The 27,955-nt window shown below is 56.0% G+C and overlaps 2 protein-coding genes across 4 annotated transcripts in view; both read right to left on the reverse strand.

Moving 5' to 3' along the window:
* Positions 1–617: 617 nt before the first annotated feature.
* LOC117653563 lies at positions 618–9,430 on the reverse strand. 3 transcript variants are annotated; one of them, XM_034399339.1, is made up of 6 exons: positions 9,292–9,430; positions 2,949–3,186; positions 2,584–2,792; positions 1,957–2,164; positions 1,566–1,880; positions 618–1,164 (listed from the first exon to the last, which is right to left on the reverse strand). In XM_034399339.1, exons 2-6 carry the CDS (start codon positions 3,144–3,146, stop codon positions 790–792), a joined length of 1,305 nt encoding a protein of 434 aa, XP_034255230.1. In that variant the 5' UTR covers positions 3,147–3,186; positions 9,292–9,430; the 3' UTR covers positions 618–789. The 3 variants fall into 3 exon arrangements, with proteins under 3 accessions (XP_034255230.1, XP_034255229.1, XP_034255231.1); XM_034399338.1 differs by lacking the exon at positions 9,292–9,430 and adding an exon at positions 3,927–4,058; XM_034399340.1 differs by lacking the exon at positions 9,292–9,430 and adding an exon at positions 3,428–3,867.
* Positions 9,431–10,586: 1,156 nt separating this feature from the next.
* Positions 10,587–27,955, reverse strand: part of LOC117653485 (peroxidasin) — a gene marked incomplete in the record, with an annotated part of 67,156 nt that continues 49,787 nt past the window's right edge. The window contains 20 exon segments of the mRNA XM_034399172.1: positions 10,587–11,413; positions 11,485–11,897; positions 11,999–12,210; positions 12,290–12,708; positions 12,788–13,051; positions 13,132–13,648; positions 13,724–14,162; positions 14,289–14,564; positions 15,026–15,673; positions 15,772–15,792; positions 15,891–16,011; positions 16,087–16,235; positions 17,552–17,721; positions 19,636–19,753; positions 20,884–21,041; positions 23,664–23,735; positions 26,156–26,227; positions 26,532–26,603; positions 27,372–27,443; positions 27,563–27,634. Coding sequence (XP_034255063.1) covers positions 11,309–11,413; positions 11,485–11,897; positions 11,999–12,210; positions 12,290–12,708; positions 12,788–13,051; positions 13,132–13,648; positions 13,724–14,162; positions 14,289–14,564; positions 15,026–15,673; positions 15,772–15,792; positions 15,891–16,011; positions 16,087–16,235; positions 17,552–17,721; positions 19,636–19,753; positions 20,884–21,041; positions 23,664–23,735; positions 26,156–26,227; positions 26,532–26,603; positions 27,372–27,443; positions 27,563–27,634 — 4,390 coding nt within the window.

Raw genomic sequence — 27,955 nt, forward strand, 5'->3', positions numbered from 1 at the left:
TTGAATATTTCTATTGAATATTTCTATTGAATATTTCTATTGAATATTTCTATTGAATATTTCTATTGAATATTTCTATTGAATATTTCTATTGAATATTTCTATTGAATATTTCTATTGGGTAGGTCAACTGAGAGGTAGGTCAACTGAAACGATTAAAAATAGGATTTTCGAATATTTCTATAATACAGATTTATTCAATATTTCTATCAATATTTCTAGATTAGATATATGGGTAGGTCAACTGAGAGGTAGGTCAACTGATCCACCCCGCTTTTTACTGACAGACTTCAGAGATGTTCCAATGTCGGGACACCGTGCGATGCGTTAGCATTGGCATTTTCGAATTTCACGGCGTTTTTATTTCTTTTTATCAGCGACTTTAAATTTTGACAGTTGGTACGATGGCACCGTGTCGTTGCCATGGAGACTATTTTCTCATGTTTTAACCATTTTCTCAGAACACAGACGATTTCTTGTCACTTGGATGAGGCAGGAGGTTTACTTTTGAGGAGTGGCACATTTTCTCTTTGAAACGTTTCTGGAAAATGTGAACGGATAAGGGTGCTTGATTGTTCCAAATTTATGTTTTAGTCGTTCACGTTAAATTCTCACGATAAATTTTTGAAATTTTCAGGAATTTTTATTTGATTATGATAACGAGTAATTTGGCGGGATCCATTTTCCAATCACAGGATACCGGAAAAAAAATAAGAATCTGAGCCGTCCCGGGCAATAGGGGTCCTCCTTCGTCGGAACCCCTAAAAATTGGCAAAGGTCTTCTTGGCACTACGCGTCCAGCCAGCCGCGCTCCGCGAACGTGCACACGGTGTGCTCCACCTTGCGCGCGTACGCCTCGCCGCCCAGCTCCAGCATGAACACGAAGGTGTCCGGGTTGTCGCGGATGGTGGCGGGGTCGGCCGTGATCCAGCGCAGCATCGTCAGGATGTGGAACAGCTCGGAGCGCGCCAGCTCGTCGATCTCCCGCCACGCCGCGGCCAGCGAGAAGGGCGCCGTGTCCACGCCGCACTGCGCCAGCGTGCGCACGAAGCTGGCGTGGTACAGCGCCACCAGCTCGTCCAGGTGCGCGGCGCAGGCCTCGGACTGCACGCTCGAGAACAGGAAGAAGAGCACGTCCTTGAACGGCGAGTTGATGCGCGACATCTGTGGACAGAGCGAGGCAGAGTGGGCCGTGGTGTTAGTCTGGCTGCCGGTGTCGTGTACCATTAGGAGAAGTGTACCTTGGGGTGCATTCATCGCACGATGGCTGTATACCCTCTTTCGATCGGATTTTAGACAACCATCGCGCGATAGTTCTACCCTTGGGGTACATTCATCGCGCGATAGTTGTACCCTTTGGGTACATTCATCGCGCGATAGTTGTACCCTTGGGGTACTACATTCATCGCGCGATGGCTGCACCCACTCATCGTGGGGGTACATCCATCGTCCCACACCGGTGCGGCCAGGGCGGCGCCGGGGCGGACGGCAGCTCGCGCGGCACGGCTGTCGGATGGGCTGCCTACCCACGCGCCGCAAGGCGAACCCAGCCGAACCCAGCGCACCTGGAAGTCGATGAAGGCGACCTGCTGCGGCTTGCCCGCCTCGTCCCTGCGGAGCAGCATGTTGTTGGTCCACAGGTCGTTGTGGAAGATGGTGGCGAAGGGCTCCCGGGCGTCGGGGAACTTCTCGTCGCGGCCGAGCCCCGACTCGGCGCACACCTTGGCCACGGCGTCGTGGTGGCGCCGCGCGCGCTCGCTCTTGTTCACGTTGTGCAGGATGCAGGCGGCGAACTTGGCCGCGCTGTCCTCGAACTCGGCAGTGCCGTCGCCGCCCATCTGGAAGTCGCGGCACGCCCGCTGCACCGTGTCCGCGTACACCTTGTGGGCGGAGGGAGCGTCTTTACAGTGGTGCTGCCGCGACGGACCCACCTTGACCATGCACTGGATGGCGTACCTGCGGCCGCTTGTTCCGGAGCGCGACGCCCAGCGCCTGCAGCACGGCCAGCTTCTCCAGGACCAGCTTGGCGTCCTCCAGGTCGAGCCCCACCACGCGGTTGCCGGTGCCGAAGCCGCGCTGCCGCATGTCCTCCAGCAGGATGGCGGCGTCCTCGTCCACCGCGGCGCCAGGCAGTCCGGACAGGCTCACCCTGCCGCCGTAGCACCTGCAGCAGGCCGACCGGACGACCGGCAGTTAGCACGCGGCGCATGGCAGCCGTGATGGCTGTCGAGCGACTGCGAAGGCTCCTTGCGTCGCTCTGTCTCTGTCGCACTCGCGGACGCGACACAGTGGGCCAGAAGACCGGTGGAGGCGGCCAAAACTCTAGACGCGTTTTGAGCTCCAGAGTCGCTAAACAGGCCTCGAAACGAACGTGTGACCCCACCAGAGGATTCCTCGTTCGGAGAGCAATCCATTGGTGGGGTCACACGTTCGGTTCGAGTCCCATTTAGCGACTCTGGAGCTCAAAACGCGTCGAGAGTTTTGGCCGCCTCCACCGGTCTTCTGGCCCACTGTGCGCGAGCGAGAGCGGCCAAACGAGCCTTGAGTCGCTCGCCAGTGGCGTGGAAGTGCCATGTCACTGACTGGGGGACGAGGTGCGAGACGAGGTCCTCCTCGGGGACGCCGCAGTCCTGCTGCAGCTGCAGCATGGCGGGCACGGCGAGCGTGTACATCTCGAGCTCCTTGAAGAACGTCACCTCCACGCTGAAGATGGCGCGCCTCTCCGGGTCGTCGGGCAGCATCTTGCAGAAGGTGTGCAGGTGCCTCCGCGTGGCGTCGCCGCCGTCGCCGGCCTGCATCAGACAGATCAGCTGGTTGGCGAGGGCCATCAGCTCGTACTTCCCTCCCACGCGGCGGCTGTGTTTTTGCCTTTGGAGTTCGGCGGGGTCGGCCCCTCCGGCCACTCCGCACGTCAGCGTCCACCGGCTTCGACGCGGACAAATGTTTACCTGTGAGCTCTTCTTCCGGATGACGATGTCCAAGGCGAGCATCGTGCTGCCGTAGTTGTCGCCGAGCGCCGTGGCGGGCTTGGCGTCGAACTTCTCGACCTCCTCGCCGTCGGCCAGCTGCGCCGCCAGCAAGGCCTGCAGATCGCGGACCTCCTTCAGCGGCGGCGGCCGAACGTCCTTCGAGTCCTTCGAGGCCATGGCGGCGGTCTGACTGGAGGACTGCGAGGACTACGCCACACTGCGAGACAAACGGCCAGCATTTGGTTGAAAAATCTGTTTCACTTTATTTATTTTGGCCGGACAGTGTTTGCCAGTCGCTCCCGTATGATTGGCGCCCAAGGCTGTCCCACGCCCCCTCCCCTCCCCTCCCCTCAACCGCGTCACGCCTCAGTGCGGACGCGTGCACGCGCCTCCGGCCCGTCGCTGCACTTCAGCGCGGTCAAAAGTCGGAGCGGGGCCGAAAATATCAACTAGCCCACCTGGCAGAACTGATGATGAAGAAGCTGATGACGTCAACGGCGGTGGGCGCGGCAGGCCCTTCAGGAACCTTGCACCCAAAGCTGCCCAAAGTTCGGCAAGTTCCGCACAGCGAGAAAGGACGAAAGGCTCAGGGAGATAAGCTCGAGCGTTAATGAGATAAGGCAGCCATGCCAGCACGAAAATAGATAATGCTCCACCGCGAGTCACCGAGTGAATTATTTTGGTTCGTCGCTCCACAAGGCCCACGAAACAGGGCCGGGAAATAGTGGAACTTAAAAAGGGCCTAACACAACTTAACCTAACCTAACCTAAACTAACCCAACCCGACGAAATCGAACCCAACACGAGACCGAACCAAGTGTAAACGACACTCGCTGGGAAACTGGGAAAACTAGAATGAGCCAGTGATTGGAAATTTCCAACTGTCACTCTTCAAGTACACGCGCAAAGTTGCACGTTGGCGCCTAAACTTGCTCGGCGGTGGCGGGCGGTACTCACCGAGGCGTGGCTGGCGCGCGAGTGACGTGTGGCGCTTGCAGTGGAGACAGATGGCGGCTGCTGCCGCCTGCCCTCCCCTCCCCTCCCCCTCCCCTCCCCGGCCGGCCCGGCCCTTTCCTTCCGACTTATTCCGCTTTTTGTTGGAATGAGGCAATTTCTCATACAGAACCGAACAGACTAGAAGCATCTAGAAGTGTAAAGTGTAGCGAAGTATTTCTCATAATGTAGTACCTCCCGCGATGCGCGGAGTAATCTGTACGCGTATGTGTGTCTCTGTACGAGTGTGTGAACGCACAATAAATTCGTGAAGTTTCGTGAACCGAATTGCTGTGTCTCAATAGAGAAACATCCCAAACCTGGCACATATTTCAACAGGTTATGGGCCCAGGAATATTCTGTGATAATAAGTTATGGTTGAAATCACGCAATTAACTTGTAAAGTTGTAAGAAGTGTGAAGGGCCGTCGCCGTCTTTGTTCTCACAATGTGGTCTAAGGAATTTGTGTTTTAAGTTAAAAGGGACGTTGACTTTGGAAGTTTGATTTGATTTTTATCGGAACGGAGTTATTGTTGATCTTGTTTGTTACAGGAGAGACATTATTTATTTGAAAATCGGAAGAATTTGATAAGTTTCTTAATGGTTGTTGAATACGCCGAGGTTAGGCTAAAAGCGTAAATCTGAAGTTTTTGATGAAATTATGAATGGAAACGGATGCAAATGATGAAATTCAATAAGAAACCGATGTTAAGTTATCGTCAATGAAGAAAATTTGGCCGAAAAAGTCTTTGTTTCAGAGAAATGGCCTAAAAATGTCCGAGTTGGGTATTCCCCCTGGGTGTGGTCTAAGTCCGAAAATTGCTGTTTTTGAAGTGAAAAAGTGACTTTGGTGGTAAGGCATGACTAAGAATATGATGCTTTATGAATAAGTTTGTAGTACTCAGAAGCCTGGAATGAATTTCAACGTATTTGTGAGTATTTTCGACGTTGTGACTGTCTTGTTGTGTGCGATCCTTTGTCTGCACTTGGCTTCTTTGTCTGAGTATTCCCCTCACGGGAGCGACAGTCTTTAAAGGTTTTTCAGTGAATGACGAAATATTTCTAGAATGTGGAGAAAGTCAGACGTCTGGAACTAAAGAAATGATGCAGAGAAAGCTTGTAAATAAGAAGTGAAACTAAGTGGATCTTTCTGGAAGAAAAACAAGTTTGAGTTTTATCTTGCAACGAGTGGTATGTACGTATGTAAGTGAACAGTGGCAAAACAAAGTTTTCATTGTGCAATAATTTTATTCAAAGCGAGAATGTGAACTGGCAGTGAACGGTGTTCGTATAATTCACGTGTGACTGAGAACAGAGAGTGAGGTTATGGGTCGACTAGCCGGCCGCCCAGCCCCAGCGGTCTGTAGTACGGCATAGCACCGAGAGATGGCGCCATGGTCGCTTCGGCTCAGAGTCAAGGTCAGAGGGAATGCCATTTTTGTTGTTCTGGAGTGTGATTCGGGTACCTTTGACGAAGCCTGGTAACAGTGTTTTTAGACATACAGTTTCCTGTAGCTTTGATTATTGAATGTTAGTTTCAGGAGGGGCAGATGGAAAATGTTGGTAGATGGAAAATGTTTGCAGATCGAACATTCGTGCGAAATGTGGGAGAGCACAGTCAATTTTAGAGTTAATACTAATGAAGCGGTACTATAAACAAACGAATAAAAAGGTTTAAACAAGTAAGATGAATTATAGTAAAAAATGCAATTTATTATTATTTAAACAAAATTATTCTGAAGTTTGTTGAAGTCTGGGTAAAAATGAAATTAGAAAGAAAACAAAAACAAGTTGAGGGAGTGAACCAGGAGCAATGTTTTACTTGAAACTGTTACTTCGTATCTGGTTACTGAACTAAGAACATGTTAATTCGTGTTTTCGTCTTATATGTTGAAGTGTTGCAGATTTCTATACTAAGGGACTGAAATGCTGACGAATGGTAAATATTGGTCATGAAGTATTTTGAAGAAAACTTTGAATTATTGATTGTGATCGGATGAATCAATTTTTGTTGTGAATTTTTGCAATGCCCAAAAGACATGTTGTGTGGTAAGTCATGAACACGTTCAAAATAAATTATTATTGCTTCTATATTTTTCAATGCAATCTGGGAGTGAGGGCTAAACTTGTAACGGAAAAATGAACCGAAAAAAAAATTTACATAGCGATTTTAAGTGAGTACAATTCTCTGTAATGCCAAATTTGGTGCAAGTGGTTGTGATATCAGAAACAAATTTGGGTGCATGTGGCTCAATGTAACTCGCTGTAACGTAAAGGAACTAGACTGATGGGTGAACAAACCAGAATGTGTGGTTCAAAAGGAAAAATAGAGAATGGAAAGTTATAAAAACAAGCTTATTTATAGCAATACTAATACTTGTCAGATGTGACTGTAATGAATGATTTTTCGTTGGATGTGTGAAATTTATTTTCCGTTAAATGTGAAATTTGAATAATCAATGTCTCGAGTTTCAGTGTTTTTCCCGTTGTCAGTTATGACTAAAATGAATGAGAGGAATGGAGGAGTCACCTTGGTCATCTGTGTAAAATGGACCTCAAGAAATATGTGTCTACAAATGTTACCGAAAAATACTACTGAAAGGACATCTTACATGAGTTTTTGGTGTTTGGAAATTCTTATGAGGCAAGTAAAAGAGGTAAATCTTTCAATTGAGACAACCCTTTGACGGTGTGTCGCAAGGCAAGTTAAAATTGAATCTATTAACTCTTGCAAATGAAATTAGCTCAAAAGTGCACTCTGACATGAATTGTGAAATAGAAATATTGAACAAAAAGATAAAAAAAAACTGGAAGTTCCAGAACCAAACTTGTTGTACCAGTGTGTCAGTCCGGACTAAAAGGGAGGTTCCCTAAGGAGATGTTCTCCTGAAGTAAAAGGGGAGGTTCCCTGTGAGGGAGGTTCCCCACGTAAAAGAGGGAGGTTCCCTTGTGAGGGAGGTTCCCCACGTAAAAAGAAAGAAAGAAAGAAAGAAAGAAAGAAAGAAAGAAAGAAAGAAAGAAAGTAAAAGAAAGGGAAAGGAAGTTTCCTGAAATTAAAAAAAAAACGGAGAGTTTCTCCAGAGAAATTGAATGAGAAATCAGTTTGCACTTTGAGCACAATATGATTGTTTGTTTGTTTGTTTTATGCTACTGTGTTTTCTTATGTTAACAGTAAATATGGAGGAAGACAAAGGTTGAGTACCCTAGAGAGTCGAGATTTCAAGCCGTTGGCACTGGTTCTGGACAGATAAACAACAGTGAGCGGATGGACTTGTATGACTTTGTTTGAATACCGAAATGAACGAAATGAAACTGAAATCTTAAATCATAAAGTGGATGTTGGAGTTGGTATTTGACGAATGGACAAGCGTAAAATTTGGAGGAAGAAACAATTGTAACATATAACAAAGTTATGATGCGTTTGAATGCTGTTTTCTGTTTACGAATTCATTCAATTTTTGCAAAGGACTTTGAAATGTGGTATGAAATTGCTTTTTGTTGAGTATTCTGTGACTGAAGTTGAAATTAAATTAATTATTAATGAATTTTTATTTTGAAGTGGAACAATATTAATGACATTGTTGTTTGAGCAAAGGTGTTAGTTACAGGTAAAAATTACAGGTAACAATTACAAATAATGGATCCGAGGCAAATCTTTACATGACGTGTGAAATGAATCTTCAGATTTCATATCTCAATTGGAGTATTCAAAATTTGGAACGGAAAAAGAAATGGAATTAATACCAAATATTTTTGTGATAAAGGACCCAAACCAGTCGGACTTGTCGAAAAAAAAAACTGAGTGTTTGTAAGGAGGTTTGTAAGCTTTGCATTTTTGTGTGACGTTTGAAAGGTTTAATTGAAAGAAATTTTTCCCGTACTTTGTTGTTTATGTACTCGGAAAATCGAGGAGGGGAAAGAGCAGCAGCAGCAATCACAAGCCAATCAGCAGTCAGTTGTCGATTTCCCTCGTATAAGTTTTGAAAATGTTTAGCTGTCAGTTTTTCTTGTGTGTTCTCTTGTGTTGATTAAAATGTTCAATAACGTTAAAACGCTTATTGCTTTATGCATAATACTATAAGTGACAGGTGTAAATTGCAGTATTTTAAAATTTTGTGTTTCTATACATAGTTATGAGCAGAAATGTACACCAAAGTGGTCTGAAAATTTGAGCTATGCGCTATGTAAAACCTAAGTATTGTTGTAACATTGATCTGTGTTGTTAACATCGAAATTGTTTTACAGTTATCATTTATCAGTCGAAAATGTGAATGTGAATAGTTGTCGTTTGGAGTTGCAATTTTGAATGTTTAATGGTAAGAGTCAAGAATGATTTTTCAGAGTGCGAAGAAATTCCTATTTTGCAGATGTAACAAAAGTGTTTTATGTTTATGTTGGTTGAAAGGAAATATTTAGAGCTGAGTAAAGTTGTCAATCAATGTGTGACAATCAGTGACCGTAAGTGTTAATGTTGTGTGCTAAGACTTAATTTGAATGTTTGTGTCAAAAGTTGTATGGTGGGTCGAGTCGAGTCTATAAATTGATATGCAAATAGTATGATATTGTTATTTTTCAGTGGTTTGAATTTGTGAAAGTGTTTGGTTTTAAAACTGTAACTTAATACTAATTGTTGACTTGAGGACTTTGTATTTCTGAAGTATGTGTTTGACGCATGCTGTGTCTAAAGTACTGATGATTTCTTTTGTATGTTTGGATTAAGCAAATTGCTGGTGAGGTTTTTGCCTATTTGTTTACATAGGTTTTCCCTGCACCATAAGTTTCAAGCAAACGGAACTTAGCCAAATGGAGCAATTTGGTACATTGAATTTGTTGTTGTTTTTCTTATGCGGCTAATTAAGCTCTAAACCGAATGAGTTGTATACATTGGTTGGTTGTTAATGTCTTGAAAGAATTTATACTGTGAAGTTAAAATGTTGAAGTTGAAATGTTCTGGCAGTAAAATTGTGTTTGTGGTGTGTCAAGTGAATGTAAGTTAAAATGTGCAATATAAATCAATTTGAAATTGTTGTGTGTTGAATCATAAGTCGCATGACATGATATGTTTAATGAAAATGTAAATACATTGTGTGTATTGAGAAATTGAGGAGGGGTGTTGGAATGAGGCAATTTCTCATACAGAACCGAACAGACTAGAAGCATCTAGAAGTGTAAAGTGTAGCGAAGTATTTCTCATAATGTAGTACCTCCCGCGATGCGCGGAGTAATCTGTACGCGTATGTGTGTCTCTGTACGAGTGTGTGAACGCACAATAAATTCGTGAAGTTTCGTGAACCGAATTGCTGTGTCTCAATAGAGAAACATCCCAAACCTGGCACATATTTCAACACTTTTCGGCGATAACCGCGCGATGACCAGCGACGACTGGCGATGACGAGGAGGTCGTGACGCGCTGGACGCGCTGGCCGGCAGCGCTCAGGGCACTGCCAGGTACTGGCTGCAGGCGCTGCAGCGCCGGCTCGCTGAGGCCTCATCTCATCCCTCTCGCACTCATGATGCGTCCCTTGTGGGTGCGAGAGAGATGGGCCGACGCAGCGTCACGCGGAAGCAGCAAGCAGCTCGCCGAGAGCGGCTAGGCGAAGGGAGAGGGAGATGCACTCGGAGAGTGGGAGGGACGACTCGTTATGTGACGCTGACACGCTGACCTCGGCCTCTCTAGTCTAGGCCGCCCATACAGTGTGCGATGGGTTGCCTGCCAGTGGGCGCACCGGCTGGGACGGGCTGGCAGCGGGAAGGAGAGCAAAAACAACAAGACAGCGGGTTTTTGTCTTTTCTTTATTTCTAGAGATTCGTCGTCATTCGACTGCAAGTAAAAATGTACAATGGTTCAACGAAAGGATTACGTAAACTGTACAATAGGACACATTACAAATATGAGATGGATGTGAGCTCGGCGCCAGCGACCAGGGCAAACCCAACCAACGCACACATGCACTCACTCACACACTCACACACGCAATCACTCCAAGTTATCACATTGCTTGGGTACCCGGTACCTGCTCAGCGCCCCGAGCCGCCTCCCTCGCCGCGCTCGGCCAGACTGGCCGTGGTGTGGCGGTTTGGTGGACTCGGTGCGCCAATCCCTAACCAAACTGACGCCGAGGAACAATTTTCTTAAAAATATCTTTGGTGTCGAACCTAAATTGAAACAAAGTTGATAATAACAACACGCTTTCCTAGATTGTGCCGTGCCTTACATAAAACATGAAAACGCTTTCGCTGGTCTCTACAGACATTGATTGACTTTCCCGCGCGCAAATCGCGGCTGATAAACATCTATATTCTAAAAGATTGTTTTAATTAAGAATCTTAACAAGTGCTACTTATTTAATTATGTACACGATTTAATGATATAACAGGAAAACTGAGCGTCGTAACAGCTGTAGACGAACTCGAAAAACTCAACATCTACACAAGCTATATCCAATTAAGACTTACGCCTGCGAGAGCGTGAGCGCGAGAGCGCGAGAGCGGTCGCCTGAGCGAGGAATCGGAGGAGTGGGGGAAGAGTTTGGAGGGGAACTCTTCCCCCACTCCTCCGATTCCTCGCTCAGGCGACCGCTCTCGCGCTCTCGCGCTCACGCTCTCGCAGGCGTAAGTCTTAATTGGATATAGCTACAGGAATGTGTCCTTTCCTCACTAAAACGCCCCCGCGGCGCTCGAGTCGGAAAAACTACGTTCGCTCTTCGGCGAAGAAGCTGATTCTGAGAGGCATTTGCCCTTTCCGAAGCAGCCCCTCAGTATCGGTCGCAACAATGTTCCTTTGTTTTAAAGACGTAATTATTGTTTTGAAACTTTCAGTCCGTGTGATATAGTTTGTGCGTACCGCTCGAGAATACAACACAGTAAGTACGAAATCTGACTTAAAAACAAACAACAAAATACGAAAAATCGAAAAATCTAAATTGTGCGCAACAGGCTCACATTCATAGAAGGCAGTGTGTCTGAGACTGTTTCAAATCGCTCGTAAGTACTCATAAAATTTTACATCAGCATTCCAGTGTGTAACAACAAAACATTCACAAAACATCAAACAGACGAACAAATTTCCATTAAACAGACGAAACGTGAAAAATAACCCGTCGAGAGACAGGGTGAGGATGCGGAAGGGAAGAGCCACAATTAGCGTGGCTAGAGGAGGTGGGCGGTGTTGCAGGCCTGTGCTCGGGTGAGACAGTCCTGCTTTGAGAAGACACCGGCTAGCGCTGGGGTGGCGTGGTGGCAGCACCGCCGCCATGCCGCCGCCCAGGCGTCGTCTTGGATCATGCTCTCGGCCGCGTGGTGGCCGTCGGCGCCGTCGGCGTGGTCGCGGCCATCCCTCGCGACGCTCACGGCGTCGCGGGGCACTTGGCGCAGCACTCGCCGGGGGCCTTGACGGCGTCCGCGCACGTCAGCGAGGGGCACTGCACAGGCGTGCACTTGATGACGTCGCCCTGCGAAAGGAGCAAAGTGTGAGCCAAGGCCATCGCCCCGAGGACAGGAATTGCAGTGCAGCCACACTCACCTTGCAGGCGCAGCGGGTGCAGGGGTCGCGCTGCCACTCCTCGCCGTCGTGCCTCCGCAGCCCGCCGGCCTCCTCCAGGCAGCCGTCCTGGTCGTCGCGGTCCTCGCGGTCGTCGCGGTCCTCGCGGTCCCGGTGGTCCAGGCGGTTGCTGCCGCAGCGGCCCTCCAGGCGGCGCAGCTTCCTCCGCAGCTGGCGCACCGCCTTCTGGAAGCCCTCGATGGCCGTCTCCAGGCCCTCGATGCGCTCCTCGCCCAGGTCGTCGCCCAGGCCCAGGTCCAGGGCCGCGTTCAGCGCGTCGTCGTCCTCGTTCTGCCACTCGGCCGCCTTGGGGTCGTTGAGCTCGCGGCGGTATCGACGCACCCCGCGGTAGAACGTGCGGCCCAGGCTGCCGAACTGGCCGGCCGACCTGCAGTCTGCGCACAGGGAGGGAAAGTGAGAACGTCGGGCATGCCTCTTGAAGACCAATCCACTCTCTAAAAAAAATGGCGCATACCGGCGTGTATTTCTGACTCACCCTGGCAGCACTCGGCCCAGAAGCGGAACTCCATCCGGGGGATGTCCCAGGACTCGCAGCTCAGCAAGTTGTCCTCCTTCTCCAGGTAGAAGACGTCGCGCTGCATGCGTGTCAGCTGGTCCCCGTTGTCGCACAGCACGCGCGCCAGCGTGGCCTGCTTGATCTGCGTCAGCTGCTCCGGCTTGAAGACGGCGGGGTTCTCGTAGTAGAACCTGCGGCGGGGAGCGGCGTGAGGCGGCGAGTCGACGCGGTTCAAGAGCGTGACGTCATGACGTCATCGGCGGGCATTACCTGTCGCCGTCGCGCAGCCGCTTGAACTGCTCCACCAGCAGGCAGCGGAAGGTGGGGCCCACCTTGGCGCCGTCCACCTGGTCCTCCAGGATGCCGCCGACCCACAGGTCCAGGTTGCCCGGGTGCCCGTACATCTCCTGCAGCTTGTCCCGCACGGCCTGGCTGCTGATGTGCTCGCGGAGGTCGTCGAAGGTCTCGGCCACGCGCAGCCCGCACTTGGCGCGGTACGCGTTGTACTCGGGCAGGCCGTGGTCGCGGCCGCGCTGGATGTTGATGGCGGCCAGGTCCAGGGCCACGGCGTGCGCCACCGTGAACAGCTGCTCCGTCAGCTCGGCGTTCAGGTTCTGGCTGGGGGTCTTGAGCTTGGCCGGCGTGTGCACCAGGCCGCGGAACAGCGGGTCCACGCCGCCCTCCACCACCTGCACAGAGGGCGTCATGTCAACGGGTGGCAAAGCGGCAGGCCTAGGCGCGGAGAGGCGCCGCAGTGACCAAGCTTACCAGCCTCCAGGGCGAGAAGAAGGCCTTGCCCAGGGGCAGGTGGCCCTCCGGGATGGGCATGAAGGACTCGTTGAGGCGGTGCAGCTGCGGGTTGATGAGCGAGTGGCCGAAGCGCAGCGCCGCGGTGGCGAACGCGTTGGAGATGCCAGGGTTGACGTTGGGGTCGTAGCCCTGGTAGGGGCCCATCATCTCCATGCCCCTGGGGCCCAGCACGGTGGGCAGCCAGTGCTGGAACGTGATGTGCTGCACCTGCGCGCCCACGATCTGGAACACCGAGACAGCAGTCGGTCAGGACTCGCCGAAAAGAAAGGGCGAAAAGTCGGGAGTCGAACCCGGAGCCTCACCTTCCTGGCCTCGTGGTACAGCGTGTCGCCGTCCCAGTGCGGGTTGACGCGCCGCAGCTCGTCCGCCACGCGGTTGTGCTCGCGGAACCACAGCGTGTGCATGGCCAGCAGCCCCACCTGCTCGTTGGCGCGGATGTCGCCGGCCAGGAAGCAGCGGATGTCGGACTCGGCGGGGTCGCGGCGGCAGTCCATGGCCTCGCCCGGGTTGGGGAACGGCAGGTACGGCTTGCTGCTGTAGTTGTAGGCGGAGCCCTCGCGCAGCCGGCCCAGGTCGTTGGTGAGGTTGCGCAGGCCGCGCGCCTGCTCGTCCGAGAAGCCGTACACCTGCGAGGCGTCCACGAAGGCGGTGAGCTGGTTGATCTGCTCGCGGGGCTGCATGCCGTCGAACAGCACGGACGTCTGGCCCGAGCCGCAGATGGCGCTGCTGCGGATGAAGTCGATGCAGCGCCTGTTGTTGACGCGCGGGTCGTTGGGCGGCACCTCGATGGGGTAGCAGGGCGCGGCGTACTCGCAGGACCTGCGGAAAAGGAGGGGGCGTCAGCGAGAGCAAGATCACGGCACGCAAGGCACGCAAGGCACGCAAGGCACGTACTTCTTGCAGTCGATGCCGTCCCAGCTGGTGCTCGTCTCGGACGGGATGGCGTGGTCCAGGTCGTGGTCCAGGAACTGCCCCCACTGCATGACCATGTGCGTGATGCTGGGGTCGGGCGTGATGGCGTCCGTCTTGATGATGCTGGTGGACACGAGGCGCGCCGACGGCTTGGGGAAGCCGAAGTAGCGCATGTTCTTGTTCCAGCCGATGGGCGTGCTCAGGCCGTTCTCGTACTGCGGGCGCAGCACGCGCCGGAAGCCCGTCAGCGACGCGCCCCACATGGGGTGCTGCAGGTTGTTGCAGGTGCCGTCCACCGTGCGGTACTTGAGGTGGAAGCACATGTCGGAGCAGTCCACAGTGGGCCGGTGCGCCATGCAGCCCGACAGGTTGGCCACCAGCTGCAGCTGCTTGGGGGACAGCAGCTCCGTGTAGTTGAAGTCTGGCGGCCGACCAAGAACACAAGGACCAAGTCATTGAAAGGTTATGAAAGGGCAGCAAACACACCTAGAGGGGTTATTCACCCACATTATAAATTTTTTAAAGTTACACATTTGGTTAAACTCACCCTGCGTGACGTTCATCTTGGTGCCGGCCTCCACGTGCCTGCGGATGTTGATGAGGGTCTTCTCGAACACGTCGGCGGGCCGGACCACGTCCCTGGCGGTGGCGTCGGGGAAGCGGATGGCGCGGTACAGCGTGGCGTGGCTGCGCTCGGCCTGCTGGAACGCGGACAGCGTGGCGTTGACGGCGCGGTCCACGGCCAGCATGGCCTCGCTCAGCGCCTGCCGCACGAACGGGTCTCCGGGGGCGGTGGGGCCGCGCGGCGACGAGGCGCCGTCTCCTGCGCAAGGACATCAAGGTTGAAGACGCCAGCACCGGAGCGTGGCGGGTCGGCCTACCCGCACGGCTGCCAACGGCCAGGATTCCAAAACAACCAGAAGACCTAGAAGACCTGCTCAACACAGCCCCTAGAAACGGGGTGAACAAAGACAAGTGTCGGACTCGGATAAGGTGTGTAGGGGTGGACGGCCAAAAGGCTGTTCCCGCTACATACCCAGATGCGTGGGCGTATGAACCCGGTCTACCGAGAAAACCACTCCTCTCAGTAGGGACGCCCCGTCACGTGCTGGTGAATCACCGACATGACCGGGCGGGCCCGAAAGGCAGACGATCACTTGTGGTCCAGCCGTTAATCGCAATCGCAATCGCCTGCAGCGTGGGCCAGCCCGTCGAGCACCGGAGCGTGGCGGGTCGGCCTACCCGCACGGCGCCTGCAGCGTGGGCCAGTGAAACAAAGCCTACCTCTGACGGCGAGCAGCCCCTTAGCGGACACCTCCTCGGCGCCGTCCGTGGCCGTGCACTCGTAGAGGCCGGCGTCCTCCAGGGTCACGTTGTAGATGCGCAGACTGCCGACGCGGCCGACGCGCAGCCTGGGGCTGACGGTGACGCTCTGGCCGTCCTTGCGCCACGACAGCAGGGGCTGCCCGACGTCCGCCTCGGCGCTGCACGGGATCTCCACGCTGGTGCCCACCATGGCCTCCATGTTGAACGGGTGGTGCACCAGGCGCACGCGGCCTCGGGTCCGCGGGACGGGTGCCTGCCCTGCCTGCGCTGCCTGCGCGGGCTCCTGGTTCTGCACCTGGTTCTGCAGCTGCGCCAGCGTCTGCGCCTGACTCAGCACCTGCACGCGCGCCGTGGTCTCGGTGGTGCCGACGGCGTTGTCCGCGCGGCACATGTACAGCCCGCCGTCGGCCTCCTTGGCGTGCTCCACGCGCAGCTCCTCGCCCGTGCTGGAGATGGTGGTCCTGGGGCTGGCCGAGGTGACGCTGCGGCCGTCCTTGAACCACGCCACGACTGGTCGCGGCGAGCCGTCCACCCGGCAGCGCAGCAGCACCGTGCCGCCCGCCTTGACCGTCAGGTTGTCGGGCCGCGTCGAGATCCGCGGCGCCACTGCAAGAAAGAGAGCCGTCAGCGATGCACACTTGGACACTGCAGGCAGGTCAAGACTAGCCAGGACGAGCCAAGACGGGTCATCCGGGGCCAGTTACCTCTCGGGATGGTGATCGTCTCTGTGGGAGCAGCGTGAAAGAGGAAGAGAGAGAAACAGGTTCATTCATTTGCCGACAGTGTGCATGCATTACCACTAGCCACTCCTAGGGGACAGTACCGTTGACGACGACGGTGGCCGAGGCGCTGACGGAGCCCACGCTGTTGCTGGCCGTGCAGCGGTAGTCGCCGGCCTCCTCCACCCGCATCCCCGTGAGCACGAGCGTGCCGTCGGCGGCGATCTGGAGGGGCAGAGCCAGTCAGTTTCTGTCGTTGTTTCCGTCGCGAGGCAGGGCGAGGCAGGGCGACGCACTCACCAGCGAGCGCGGCGTGTGCGCCACGGGCCGGCCGTTGCGGCTCCAGGACACGAGGGGCGGCGGCGTGCCCACGGCGCGGCAGTCCAGGGTCACCGTGTCGCCGGGCGCCACCTGCCAGTCGCGCGGCGGCCGGATGATGTCGGGACGCTCTGCAACAACAAGGAGAGCGTGTCACTGACAGGACTTCCCCTATCCATCACCGGGTGTTTCCTTACAGGTGTACAGTGGGCCAGAAGACAGGTGCAGGGGGCCAAAATTCTAGACGCGTTTTGAGCTCCATAGTCGCTAAATGGGACTAGAACTAAACGTGTGACCCCACCAATCGATTCCTCGTTCGGAGAGCAATCCATTGGTGGGGTCACACGTTTGGTTCGAGTCCTATTTAGCGACTCTGCAGCTCAAAACAGGTCCGGGATTTTGACCGCCTTCGCCGGTTTTCTGGCCCACTGTTAGGCGGTGCATGCCACAAACCGCTACCCTTCGTCAGCGCTCGGCAGGGCCGGCAGGGTTGCGGCAACGACATGCACAGCCGGGCAGCCGGGCCACCGACCGGTCCATTGTCTCGCGGCCACACCGCCACTGACCATCCTCACGCCCGGACTAGGGTTGCCCCTCCACTCCCCCGCAGTGCCGCAAGCCCTTGCCCAAGCCCCGGCAGACGGGGCCGTAAAAGCTACGGTTGCCACTCGACCGCAGCACTGCGGCGCGCGGCGCGGGGAAGCAGCTACAATACAGCGGCAGCGGTACACAGTGGGGCCGGAAGGCAAGGTCGAGGCGAGGACGGCCGGACAGAGAGCAAGGTGGGGAGGGAACGGGTCCCTCGCAGTGCACCAGCCTGGACACGGCCCGGCCGCGGAGAAGAGCGACCTCCTCCACGTGAATAATGGGGATGAAGGGGAAAACACAGTGCGATACCCCCTATCTACAACCGCTTCCTCGATGCACGGCTGGGGACAACCGCTCAGCTGCACCTTGCTTCCGGATAACCGCGCACCATCAGCCACCCTGCCGACAACCGCTTATCTGGCAGGCGGCTCCCGACAACCGCTCACGCCCCTTAAATACGGGAGATGAATCGACGCTTCGCAAATGCTGCATTTAATTCTTTGAGCAAAACTAACTAACCATACTACTAAAGACATTGCTACACTACATTCAGAGTCAATGGATTGGTTTGTACGGGCACTGTGACGGCCACTATGAACGGATAACTGGCGGCCACATAACCTAACCAGCGCCCGGCCGGCCGGGAGATGAGCGGTTGTCGGGAGCCGCCTGCCAGATAAGCGGTTGTCGGCAGGGTGGCTGATGGTGCGCGGTTATCCGGAAGCAAGGTGCAGCTAAGCGGTTGTCCCCAGCCGTGCATCGAGGAAGCGGTTGTAGATAGGGGGTATCGAGTGACAAGCAGGGCACACACAAACAACTCGCTCGAACCCCAAATGAACAAGAGCAAGAAGCAACTCACCCCTCCTCTTGCTGGTGACGAGGCGGGCGACGCGGGACTTGGCCTCGCCCATGGCGCTCTTGGCCACGCAGGCGTACGCGCCGACGCGGTCCATGGAGGGCGCCTCCACCATGAGGGTGCCGTCCGTCATGAACTCGTAGCCGGGCTCGGACGGGCTCATCTCGTCGCGGCTGGAAAAAAGGTCGGAAAGGAACGTCAGGGAAAACAAACACGACTTGGATGACCCGGCCGTCGCACGTGGGCCAGGAGACCGGTGGAGGCGGCCAAAAGTCTAGACGCGTTTTGAGCTCCAGAGTCACTAAATGGGACTCGAACCGAACGTGTGACCCCACCAATGGATTCCTCGTTCGGAGAGCTATCCATTGGTGGGGTCACACGTTCGGTTCGAGTCCCATTTAGCGACTCTGGAGCTCAAAACGCGTCTAGAGTTTTGGCCGCCCCCACCGGCTTCTGGCCCACTGTGCGCCGGCTGGGCCGCAGCCCGAGGGTCGGCAGAGGGTAGTCTGCCGCGGCCATGAAGCGCCTCGAAAGACAGCGACGCAGAGGCAGGGCAAACGACAAGCAGCAATAAAATGCAATAAACGCGGCGCGTCCCCCGCCGATTTCGCGGGCAAGAGCGCGCCACTTTGAAAGTGCAGTGGCGGCCAGCCTGCGGAAGCAGTCTCTCTGCCTGTCTCGCACACTCCGACGGGACGCTCCGATGAGTGCGAGGGAGACAGAGCGACGGAAGCCCCGCTCGGAGCCAGCCAGGTGGGATGGAGCCGAGCTGGCCGCGCGGAGTCGGCGGAGCGTGTAACTGCATAATAATCCGTGGAAATAAAGACAAAACCGTCGGCGGGGCCGCGGGGCCGCGGGGCCCAGGGCGATGGAAGGCCTGTTCATTATTATAATCATGCGGCTGCGCGCTGCGGCGCACAGTGGGCCAGAAGACGGTGGAGGCGGCCAAAACTCTAGACACGTTTTGAGCTCCAGAGTCGCTAAATGGGACTCGAACCGAACGTGTGACCCCACCAATGGATTCCTCGTTCGGAGAGCAATCCATTGGTGGGGTCACACGTTCGGTTCGAGTCCCATTTAGCGACTCTGGAGCTCAAAACGTGTCTAGAGTTTTGGCCGCCTCCGCCGGTCTTCCAGCCCACTGTGCGGCGGTCGGGCCGCACGCCGGACGCCAAGGGCCACGGGCGAAGGGAAGGGCGCACAAAGGCAACGACCCGAAGGGCCCAAGGGCCGAAGGGCCGCAACTCTGCCTCTGTCGCACTCGCGAGGCCCGCTCGAGGGGTGCGAGAGAGACAGCGAAACGGAACGACGAGGACCGCGGGAGAAAAACAAGCAAGGCGGCGGTGGCTGTGGCGTCAGCGAAGGCTCGCCAGAAGGGGTGGGGGGTAATAATTGGAGAGGGGAATTTTGTCAAGTGGCAGCAGCGAACGGGTTGCTATGCAGCCCGCAGCGCCCCGCACACAGTGGGCCAGAGGACCGGTGGAGGCGGCCAAAACTCTGGACGCGTTTTGAGCTCCAGAGTCGCTGAACAGGGCTCGAACCGAACGTGTGACCCCACCAATGGATTGCTCTTCGATCGAGGAATCCATTGGTGGGGTCACACGTTCGGTTCGAGTCCTGTTTAGCGACCCTGGAGCTCAAATCGCGTCCACAGTTTTGGCCGCCTCCGCCGGTCTTCTGGCCCACTGTGCCGCGCCCGGACGGAGCGCGCCAAAAACAAAGACGGTTTCGCCCTGCAAAGTGTATTATAGTGCAGTCATTTCGGATTTCTGCCCTGAAAGGGCGCGAAAGAACGATGGCAGCAGGCGCGCAGTCGGGGGAGGGGGGGGGGGGAGTCTCGGTAAATCATCCATCACACGACGGGCAGGGCCGGGACACACTGAACACGGAGCACGCCACGAGAATAAAATAAAGAAAATACAGCCGGGCGGGGCCGTGCCGAGCGGCAGCCGAGCGTCCCGCCTTTGTTTTGAGTGACGCGCCGCGGACGGCGATTGTCCGTTCGACACGATTGGAGTGCGTGTGGACATTGCGGACACGTACGGCGTGCCCGACGTGCTCGATGGACTGCCCGTCCCTGTACTCACCCTTCCTTGAGCCACACGATGCGCGGCTGCGGGTCCCCCTCGGCCTGGCACTTGAAGTACACGGGGCCGACGTAGTCCAGCTCGACGTCATCGGGCTCCTTCACGATGCGCGGCTTGCCTGCAAAGCGAAGGGAAAACGTGAAACCGAGGGACGCGCAGGAGGCAGAAGCAGCCCGCCTGGTAGGCTCCAACGCCGGCACGCAAGCACGCCGGGTTGCCTACCCTCTCGACTACAGGCGCTCCCGAGCCGCAACCTCATGAGGGGTCCGGAGCTTCCGCGTATATTTCTCATCAAGTTTGCCACTTCTCGCTTCCGGTCTTCTTCTTCTTCTCCTTCTGGCACATGTAAATTTTGGAACACTCTGTACTTCAGTTTTGGACTGGTTCTGGACAGCAAATTGGGCCGTTGAATCGAACGCGCTGTGCGGGCCCGGGCGAGGCGTCGAGACGTGGCGTCGAGACGTGGCGTCGAGACGTGGCGTCGAGACGTGGCGTCGAGACGTGGCGTCGAGACGTGGCGTCGAGACGTGGCGTCGAGACGTGGCGTCGAGACGTGGCGTCGAGACGTGGCGTCGAGACGTGGCGTCGAGACGTGGCGTCGAGACGTGGCGTCGAGACGTGGCGTCGAGACGTGGCGTCGAGACGTGGCGTCGAGACGTGGCGTCGAGACGTGGCGTCGAGACCAGTCGAGACGTCGCGTCCGACAGCCTTGTCAAGTGACTCGACGCACACTCGACGCCACATGCCCGGCCAGCCACTTGGCGGTGCCGAAAACGTCACCGCTGTCTCATTTCGAACAGTCCCTGCCCTCATCGCGGAGAGCGATGCAGTGGAGTAGCCAGTCAAAAAATGAAACGATGAGCTGGGAATCGATCGCCCGATCGCGCGGGGCGGCGAAAGCCCTGTTCTGAATCGGCCCTCTGGCTTGGCAGGCGAAGGCGATAGCCATTCGAGAGGCCGGCCATTAGCACGCGCGGTGCTTGAGTCTGCCGTGGCACGGCGCGGCACGGCACGGCGCGGCACGGCCAGCACCTTTACCTTGGGGTTATCACCCGCCATCCATTGCGCCGCCTAAACGGTCCAGAAGCGAACGCCCCTCCACTGTACAGTCACTAATTAGAGCAGGCGGAGGGGAGGGACTCGCGTGTCCCGAGTCTCGGCGCGGCTGAGCGAAACAGCGGCCCAGTCTAGGAAGTCTCGACCGGCGACAGAACTCGCTAGGTGGGGATGTGTCGAAGTGGTACTCACTGCAGTGGAAGTCGGCCTCGCGCAGCTCGGCCACGACGCGGCCCTGCAGCTCCGGCGGCGACGCGCAGGTGGCGGCGGCCTGGGTGCCGCGCTCCGCCAGCAGCCGCGCCAGCCACAGCGCGTTGCAGTCGCACGCCAGCAGGTTGTTGTCCAGGCGGCTGCGGACAGACAGGCAGGCAGACAAGGGTGAGAATGGCGGCGAGGGAACGCGGTGCGGTGCATGGACAGTGGACCAGACGCCGCGGCGTGACCCGCGAACCTCATCAGGGCCCACTTGTGGAGCAGGGGGGGCGCCCCGCCCCGCCCCGCCCCGCCAGCCAACAAACGTGAGAATTACAGCGCTGGAAAACGTGGTAATGAGCGGAAATTTCAACTTCCAGAGGAAACAGGCAGCCATTGGGCACGGCGGCACGGCGGCACGGCGTCCTGGCCAGCCCCTCCAGGCCTCCACATTAGCGCCCCACCCCTCTTTTTCCTGCCCCTCCTCGGCGGAGAACAAACCGTCTCCGCTGTCCTTGTTCCTCCCGCAGCGCCGAGCGCCATGCCGCGATAAAAACCGCACTCTCCGTCTCTCCTCCTGGAAGAGCGTCCACTTCCGAAATTATCTCACGGTTCCGGGCGGGGCGGGGCGGCGCGCGAAGCGGTCCAACCGGAGGAAAAAACTTCCCCTTTCGTCGAGACGGAGCTGTCTGCTCCGGAACCAAGTCGGGAACTCAAGTTGGCGGCGCACGGCTGGCTGGGCCTGGCTGGCCCGGACGGCCTGGGTGGTCGCTAAGGAATTCCTCTGCAGTACGCGTGGCAACCCCTGGGTCCTGGGTTCGAATACCGGTCCGTCGTTCATTTGTGCAGCTGGTATTTCCCCGAAAAAGGTCCGGAGGGCAAAAAGAGCCAGGGTGGCGCGGCGGGATCGAGTTGCAGGTTGCACCAGGCGGGCCGCGGCGGCTGCAGCGAGTTAATGGCGTCACCAAAGCCAGTGGGGGAGTTCACGAGGAAACACCTTGATAACGCAGTGCAACGGAGTTCGCGGCCGCCGGGGTGGGGCGGGGTGGGGCGTGGTGGTGGGCGGCGGGGACGCGGCGGGGGGTAATTTATTTCTCTGGGGGCGAAAGGGGGGCAGTGCCACGGCCAGGACGGGAAACCGAGGAGGTGTACCGAAACCACCCACTTCCCCCGAGTGCGAAGTGCCGTGCCGCTGCCCGGCTTGGCCCACGCGGCCCGCCCCACCCCGCCACGCCCCGCCACGCCCCGCCACGCCACGATAGAGACAGGGAGGATTTAGCGCGAGCTACTGTGTCCGCATTCAAACTCTTTCCCCTCCCCTCAGGGACACGCCCGGCCCTGGCTGGAGTGGACCCGCAGTGGCGCTGGAGCGTGGCGGCGGGGCGGCGGGGCCCGGAGCGTGGCGCCGGAGAGCCTCCTCCAGCGGATGGCGGGTCCGGGACCCGGAGCGAGAGCGAGACGAGGGCGGCCTGGCGGTGGCAGCGGGCCGGCCCGGCGGGGCGGGGCGCCACCACTACTCTGTAGTGCCGCAACTGCGCGGCCCGCGGCGGCAGATACGCAGATGCGCTCCTCGCGCTCCGCGCCGACTCTAATGCGGCGGCTCAGCCGAGAGCCCGGCTGCTTCCAAACGGTGCTCGCGGTGCGCCGTCACTCTCGCACTCGCGGGGCACGGGCCGCGGGGCACGGGCCGCGGGGCAGCGGGACGGAGAGCGCATTTCGGAACCAGACACTACAACAGCCCGGCGGCGGGGCGCGGCGGCGCGCGGCGGAGTGCACTACGATTTGCATGCGAGAATGAATTGCATTTCGAAACGAATACGGAACGGCCCGCCAGCCCGCCAGGCCCGCCTCGCCTTATCCGGAAACGCTCGCGCCCTCCCAGGCGCAAGGCGGCGCGTGTGGGCACGTGTGTGCGCACGCATGTGTGCGTGTGTGCTCTTGTTCCCCCCAGGCAGGCCGCGGAGAGGCTCACACAGGGCGGCCCGCGTGCACAAACACTTGAACAAAAGCATACACAAAGTGAACACCGGGATCGCTCCGCACTCTCGCCCCGCACAGTGGGCCAGAAGACCGGTGGAGGTGGCCAAAACTCAAGACGCGTTTTCAGCTCCAGAGTCGCTAAACAGGCCTCGAAACGAATGTGTGACCCCACCAGAGGGTTCCTCGTTCGGAGAGCAATCTATTGGTGGGGTCACACGTTCGGTTCGAGTCCCATTTAGCGACTCTGGAGCTCAAAACGCGTCGAGAGTTTTGGCCGCCTCCACCGGTCTTCTGGCCCACTGTGCCCCGCCCCGCGCTGGGCCGACCGAGCCGAACGCCCCGGCGTCCTCGCGAAGCGGGAATTTCGAACTAGTTTCCCTCCATTACGCTGAAACCAAGGACACAAACAAGCGAGCGCGGTGACATGGACACACTGCGCACCACCACACGCGCGGCGCGCATATTGTGACTGACAAAAAATAACGATAAAAGTTAGCGACGCGCTCATCAGCGTGTCCCGTCCGGCCGTCCGTCATGGTGATTAGCCTCGCTGGGCGCGTGACGACCTCGTGACGTGACGGGCGTGGCGTGACGTGGAGCGACGTGACGAGGCTTGCGGTGCCCGACCCAGGCCCGCCCCGCCCTGCCCCGCCAAGCCCCGCCACGCCCCGCCCCGCCCCGCCCCGCCCCACCCCGCCCCGCCCCGCCCTGCCACGCCCCGCGCAGAGGCACGCGCCCAGTTTTACAATGCAAAAGGGCGGAAGGGCGGAAGGGCGGCCTTTGTTTTGTTTTCGACTTACATCCGTTTCAGCGACTGCAGGTTCCTGAACGCGCTGGGCGGGATGGTGCGGATCTTGTTGTTGTGCAGGAACCTGGAAAAACAGAGCGGTGCCGCATATTAGTGTGGTGGAAAGGGGGGGGACGAAGGGGGTGTCGCGACCCGCTGCAGCTTCAACGAAACTCGCGACAAAGAAAGCGACGGCGGGGGGAGGGGGGGGGGGTCTCGGTGCTTCACGGTATCAGTGTCTGCCTGCGCCCCGCGTGCGTCCGACAGTCGCCTCCCACCCCTTAGGCCCCGCGTTCGAATCCCGCCAGCTCTCGTTTTATGCAAGCTCCTCGGCACGGCGGGGCGGCATTCGAGTGCGCGTCGAAAGTGATATCGGATTGGCCGCGGGGCGGGGCGGGCGGGGCGGGGCCGCGTTGCTCGCCCCGAAAGCGCTTTCCGACGAGAGCGGCGGCTTGGGGCCCTGCCCGGCCACGACTTCACTGATACTTTGACATAGTGACGAATGTCCAAAATTTTGATAAAATGAGATTTTTGGCTGCGTTGTAGAACTTTTGATTTACTATCGCCTGGTGAAAAGCATGTATCGATATCTCTTCTAGATTCGGCGCAGGAAAATACTTCGAAATGACGAAAGTCCAGCTGTACTTTGACAAAATGACGAAAGTCCGCCGTACTTTGACAAAATGACGAAAGTCCAACCGCACTTTGACAAAATGACGAATGTCCAACCGTACTTTGACAAAATGACGAATGTCCCAACTGCAAAAAAAACGGATATAGTCTATCGGTGCGTTCCCAACAAGAGGAATATCCATGAAAACAGCGACGGCATGATCATGGAACATGCCCGGGATGAAAACTTTCATTTATTTTGTGTTAACAGTAAAGTTGGACTTTCGCCATTTTGTCGAATTACACATGGACATTCGTCATTTTGTCAAAGTACGGTTGGACTTTCGTCATTTTGTCAAAGTACGGCGGACTTTCGTCCATTTGGCCTAAGTTTCGTACGCTGAGAAATGACGAATGTCCACTATCTCGGGAACCAAGCTGCCGATTGCAACGGCTCTTGAACCCAAAGAACACGTATTCCTTCAGGAGTCTGTGGTATAAAATTTTACAATCAAATCCAATACCTCTATCTTCCAGCTCAATTTTTAAACTTGTTTTGGCTCTCCTGAAAAATCAGATATTGTGGACATTCGTCACTATGTCAAAGTACCAGTGACTTGGGGTAGGCGGCTTGGTGCGCTTGGCGCCGGGGGTCGGAAAGGCTCCCAAGTGGATTAGCGGCTCACACAGCTTGCACTACTTCGCCCGACCCAAGGAGCGCCCCGACGGCAAGCGCGGGCCCTTGGCCCGACCCGGCCTGACCTCCCGCAACCCGATTTGTTTCAAGGGAGGTTACAGCATTATCCGCGCCCTGCTGCTGCTGGCCGCGCCAAGCCAAAGGCAGCCAGCGGCAGCCCCTGCAACAGACTCCGACAAGCACGCGCGGGGACGCGCGGGCACGCACTCGCAGTGGAGGGGCTGGGGCCCCCGGCGCGCTGGGCCCCGCTGGGGGACTTCTTCCCGCTTCTTGCCTGTCAGATACAGGGCCCGGAATTGGCAGTGAAACCCCTGCATATAATCAACGGCCAGGGCCCTCCTGTATTATTCAGTTTCAGGGCCGGGCCGCGCCGCCTCCCGCTCCCCCTCCCCTTCCTCTGTAATCCCGGAGCCCTCATTGCCGGCAAATCAGTGAAACAAGGCGGGTCGTTTGTAGCATCGCCGGTACGGCCACGGCTTGGGCGGCATCGCCCCACACAGCGCAGTGCTCTCGCGCACTGCCACTGGAGATGTTATTGTTTCGCTCGGGGTGACTGTGGCCGGGGCGAGACGGGGACACGTAGACGCCGTTCGAACCCGGCGCTGCGAGAAGGGGAAAGGGGGGTGAAAATGACGCGGCGACCGAATAACGAGCTCGGATTGTCGCGGGACGAACATGTTTGAAGCTGCAGTGGGAGTGAAAGGAACGGGCAGGGCAGGTCAACCACTACAAAATAAATCTACTGACTAAGAGTGATGATGTGAGCTAGAGGGGAGCTTGCCCGGAAACACCGCCACCAACCTCCCGACAAAACGCATGCTGTGGATCAAAGTGTCACTCATGCACAAACTAGAGCTAACTAGAGTTAAAGAAACAGTGTGAAGTGTGAGGTAGAGTTAAAGTGCGGCAACACAAGTGCGGGTTTAGTTTTTAGATGACGTCACCATTTCTGCTCGATGAAGGACGTGACTTGACACGCTAGCAGCAACATAGCTTCCACTATTTTTTTACTGCTAAAAAAATGTGGGTGAATTGGGTGAACATGATTATGTACACAAACTAAAGCCAGAGAGCGAGAAGAAAGTCCTCTCCCGAGTTTAGTTCCACAACAATGCGACAACTGTGTTACAGCCGTAGCGGCAGTAGCGGCGCCCATGCGATGACGGCCATCACATCAGACAGATAGGCACACTCACAGTCGCTCTAGGCTCCGCAGTTCTAGGAACGCCATGCCCGGGATCCTGTCTATCTTGTTGTGGTGGAGGTATCTGCAAGGCAGTGCTATATCATCATCGCGGACAACAAGGTGGTGGAGGTGGTGGTGGCGGTGGTGGATGGTGTTGGTGCACGCATGCACACGCGGCGGGAAGCGGCCAAAACTACGTGCTAAGTCGTGCGCGAGTCATCTGAGGTGGAGCGGGGCACTTCATACTCCTAGTGACACGCCAGGAGTAAGCCCGGAGCGGTTTATGAAGAGATCTTTACAATTTCAGCATACTAGAAAGGACATTGAATGTGCTCCGCCTCACATGCACGCGCCAAGACTCGAGGGGACCCTGGCCGCGTACTCACAATCGCTGTAATGTGGCCATGGCTGAAAACGTTTCAGGCGCGATCTTTTCAAGTTCGTTATAATGGAGATACCTGGAAGCAAAACAGAGTTCAACACACCGCGGAGGGGGCCGTATCATAACTGCTCCGATCTCCGCCACCATGGGGACCTGCGGAACAGCGCTGGCGGAAGGTTTCAGCAGAAGCCCATTTTGTTCTGAGAGCCAGTTTTAAAACCTCTGTTCAAGATCAAACAGCAGTTTTGATGTAGGTGTAGACTCTGTTGTTCGGGTGTAAATAATCAAAGCCCACCTCCGGTCCGCTGCCCAGTAGTCATCAGTCGAAAATTGAGTAAATTTTGCAGAATTGGCAAAGAAACATGATATGACCCTACATTTTAATTTTTGACTTTATGCCAGTTTGGCTTGCCTATCTATGACGACGTGTTATCACTGGGCAGCGATGACGAAAATCAGTTGAACGTGACTGACGCAGTAAAGTAGGCCATGGGAGTCCATTTGTTTCCCCTTTTGGACTGTCTGCTAGACTGTCTGCTAGACGGCGCTGCGGGCGCGTCGATTGGCGTCGCGGCTCCCACGGCCACCAGGACGACGAGGACGAAAGCGAAAACTGTGGCGCCGTCACTCTCAATCAAGGCTCTGCGGCCAATGAGCGCGGGCCTGGGCCTGCCTGGGCCTGCCTGGGCCTGGGCTTCAGCCGAATGAAAGCAGGCATTGTGGCTCTATTAGCGGTCGGACGGAATGCCAGCTTGAATAATGCATCGATTTAATCGACTCTTGTTACTACTTCTCGGTGTTGTCACGTAATAATAAGTTTCAATTAATAGCGATTAATACTCACAGCTGCTCCAGCTTGGGGACGCCCTTGAAAACCTTGCTGTCGATGTCGCGAATGCGATTCTTGTAGAGGAACCTGTGGGACCGAAACGAGTGAACAACAACAGCAAAATGGATGGCACGTAAAATCAAAAGCTGCTTTGAGGGAATGCCCCGAGCTGGACGGGCGACGTGGACATCTCGGCCTGCACTTACATGTACCGCAGCTCGCCCAGGCCGTTGAACATGCCGTTCTGCAGGCGTACCAAGTGGTTGTTGTTGAGCAGCCTGCAACAGAGGAGAGGCCAAAGTTACACAAGCAGCCGGCCTTACGGACAAAGCAGCGGCTGCTCGCTCCGCGCGACGCGCTCAGGCTAAAACACTAAATGAAAAAAGTTTGGCGCGGCGCTCTGAAGGACGGCTGCGCACTACAGCCTTCAACCGCTGCAAACAGCGTCGCGCCGAGCAGAATAATTCACTACTCGCAAACGAATGAGCAATGCCGCTATGCGTGCGAGTGTGTGCGTGTGCTTGCGTGAGAAAGTTTTGTCGCTGACGGTTACTGTTTTTGACTCATCCAATCCCACTGTGCCCTTATTCTAAATCGGT

The sequence above is a fragment of the Thrips palmi genome, unplaced genomic scaffold (assembly GCF_012932325.1).
Source record: "Thrips palmi isolate BJ-2018 unplaced genomic scaffold, TpBJ-2018v1 HiC_scaffold_8, whole genome shotgun sequence".
In the NCBI taxonomy this organism is placed as follows: Eukaryota; Metazoa; Arthropoda; class Insecta; order Thysanoptera; family Thripidae; genus Thrips; species Thrips palmi.

What these genes read in the sequence shown, in the direction of transcription:
- LOC117653563 (XM_034399339.1), bottom strand. Translation starts at nt 3,146, where the DNA reads ATGGCCTCGAAGGACTCGAAGGACGTTCGGCCGCCGCCGCTGAAGGAG. An exon ending in TCCGGAAGAAGAGCTCACAG is followed by an intron (nt 2,793 to 2,948) that starts GTAAACATTTGT and finishes TGTCTGATGCAG; the next exon opens with GCCGGCGACGGCGGCGACGC. An exon ending in TCGCCTTCATCGACTTCCAG is followed by an intron (nt 1,165 to 1,565) that starts GTGCGCTGGGTT and finishes CTCTGTCCACAG; the next exon opens with ATGTCGCGCATCAACTCGCC.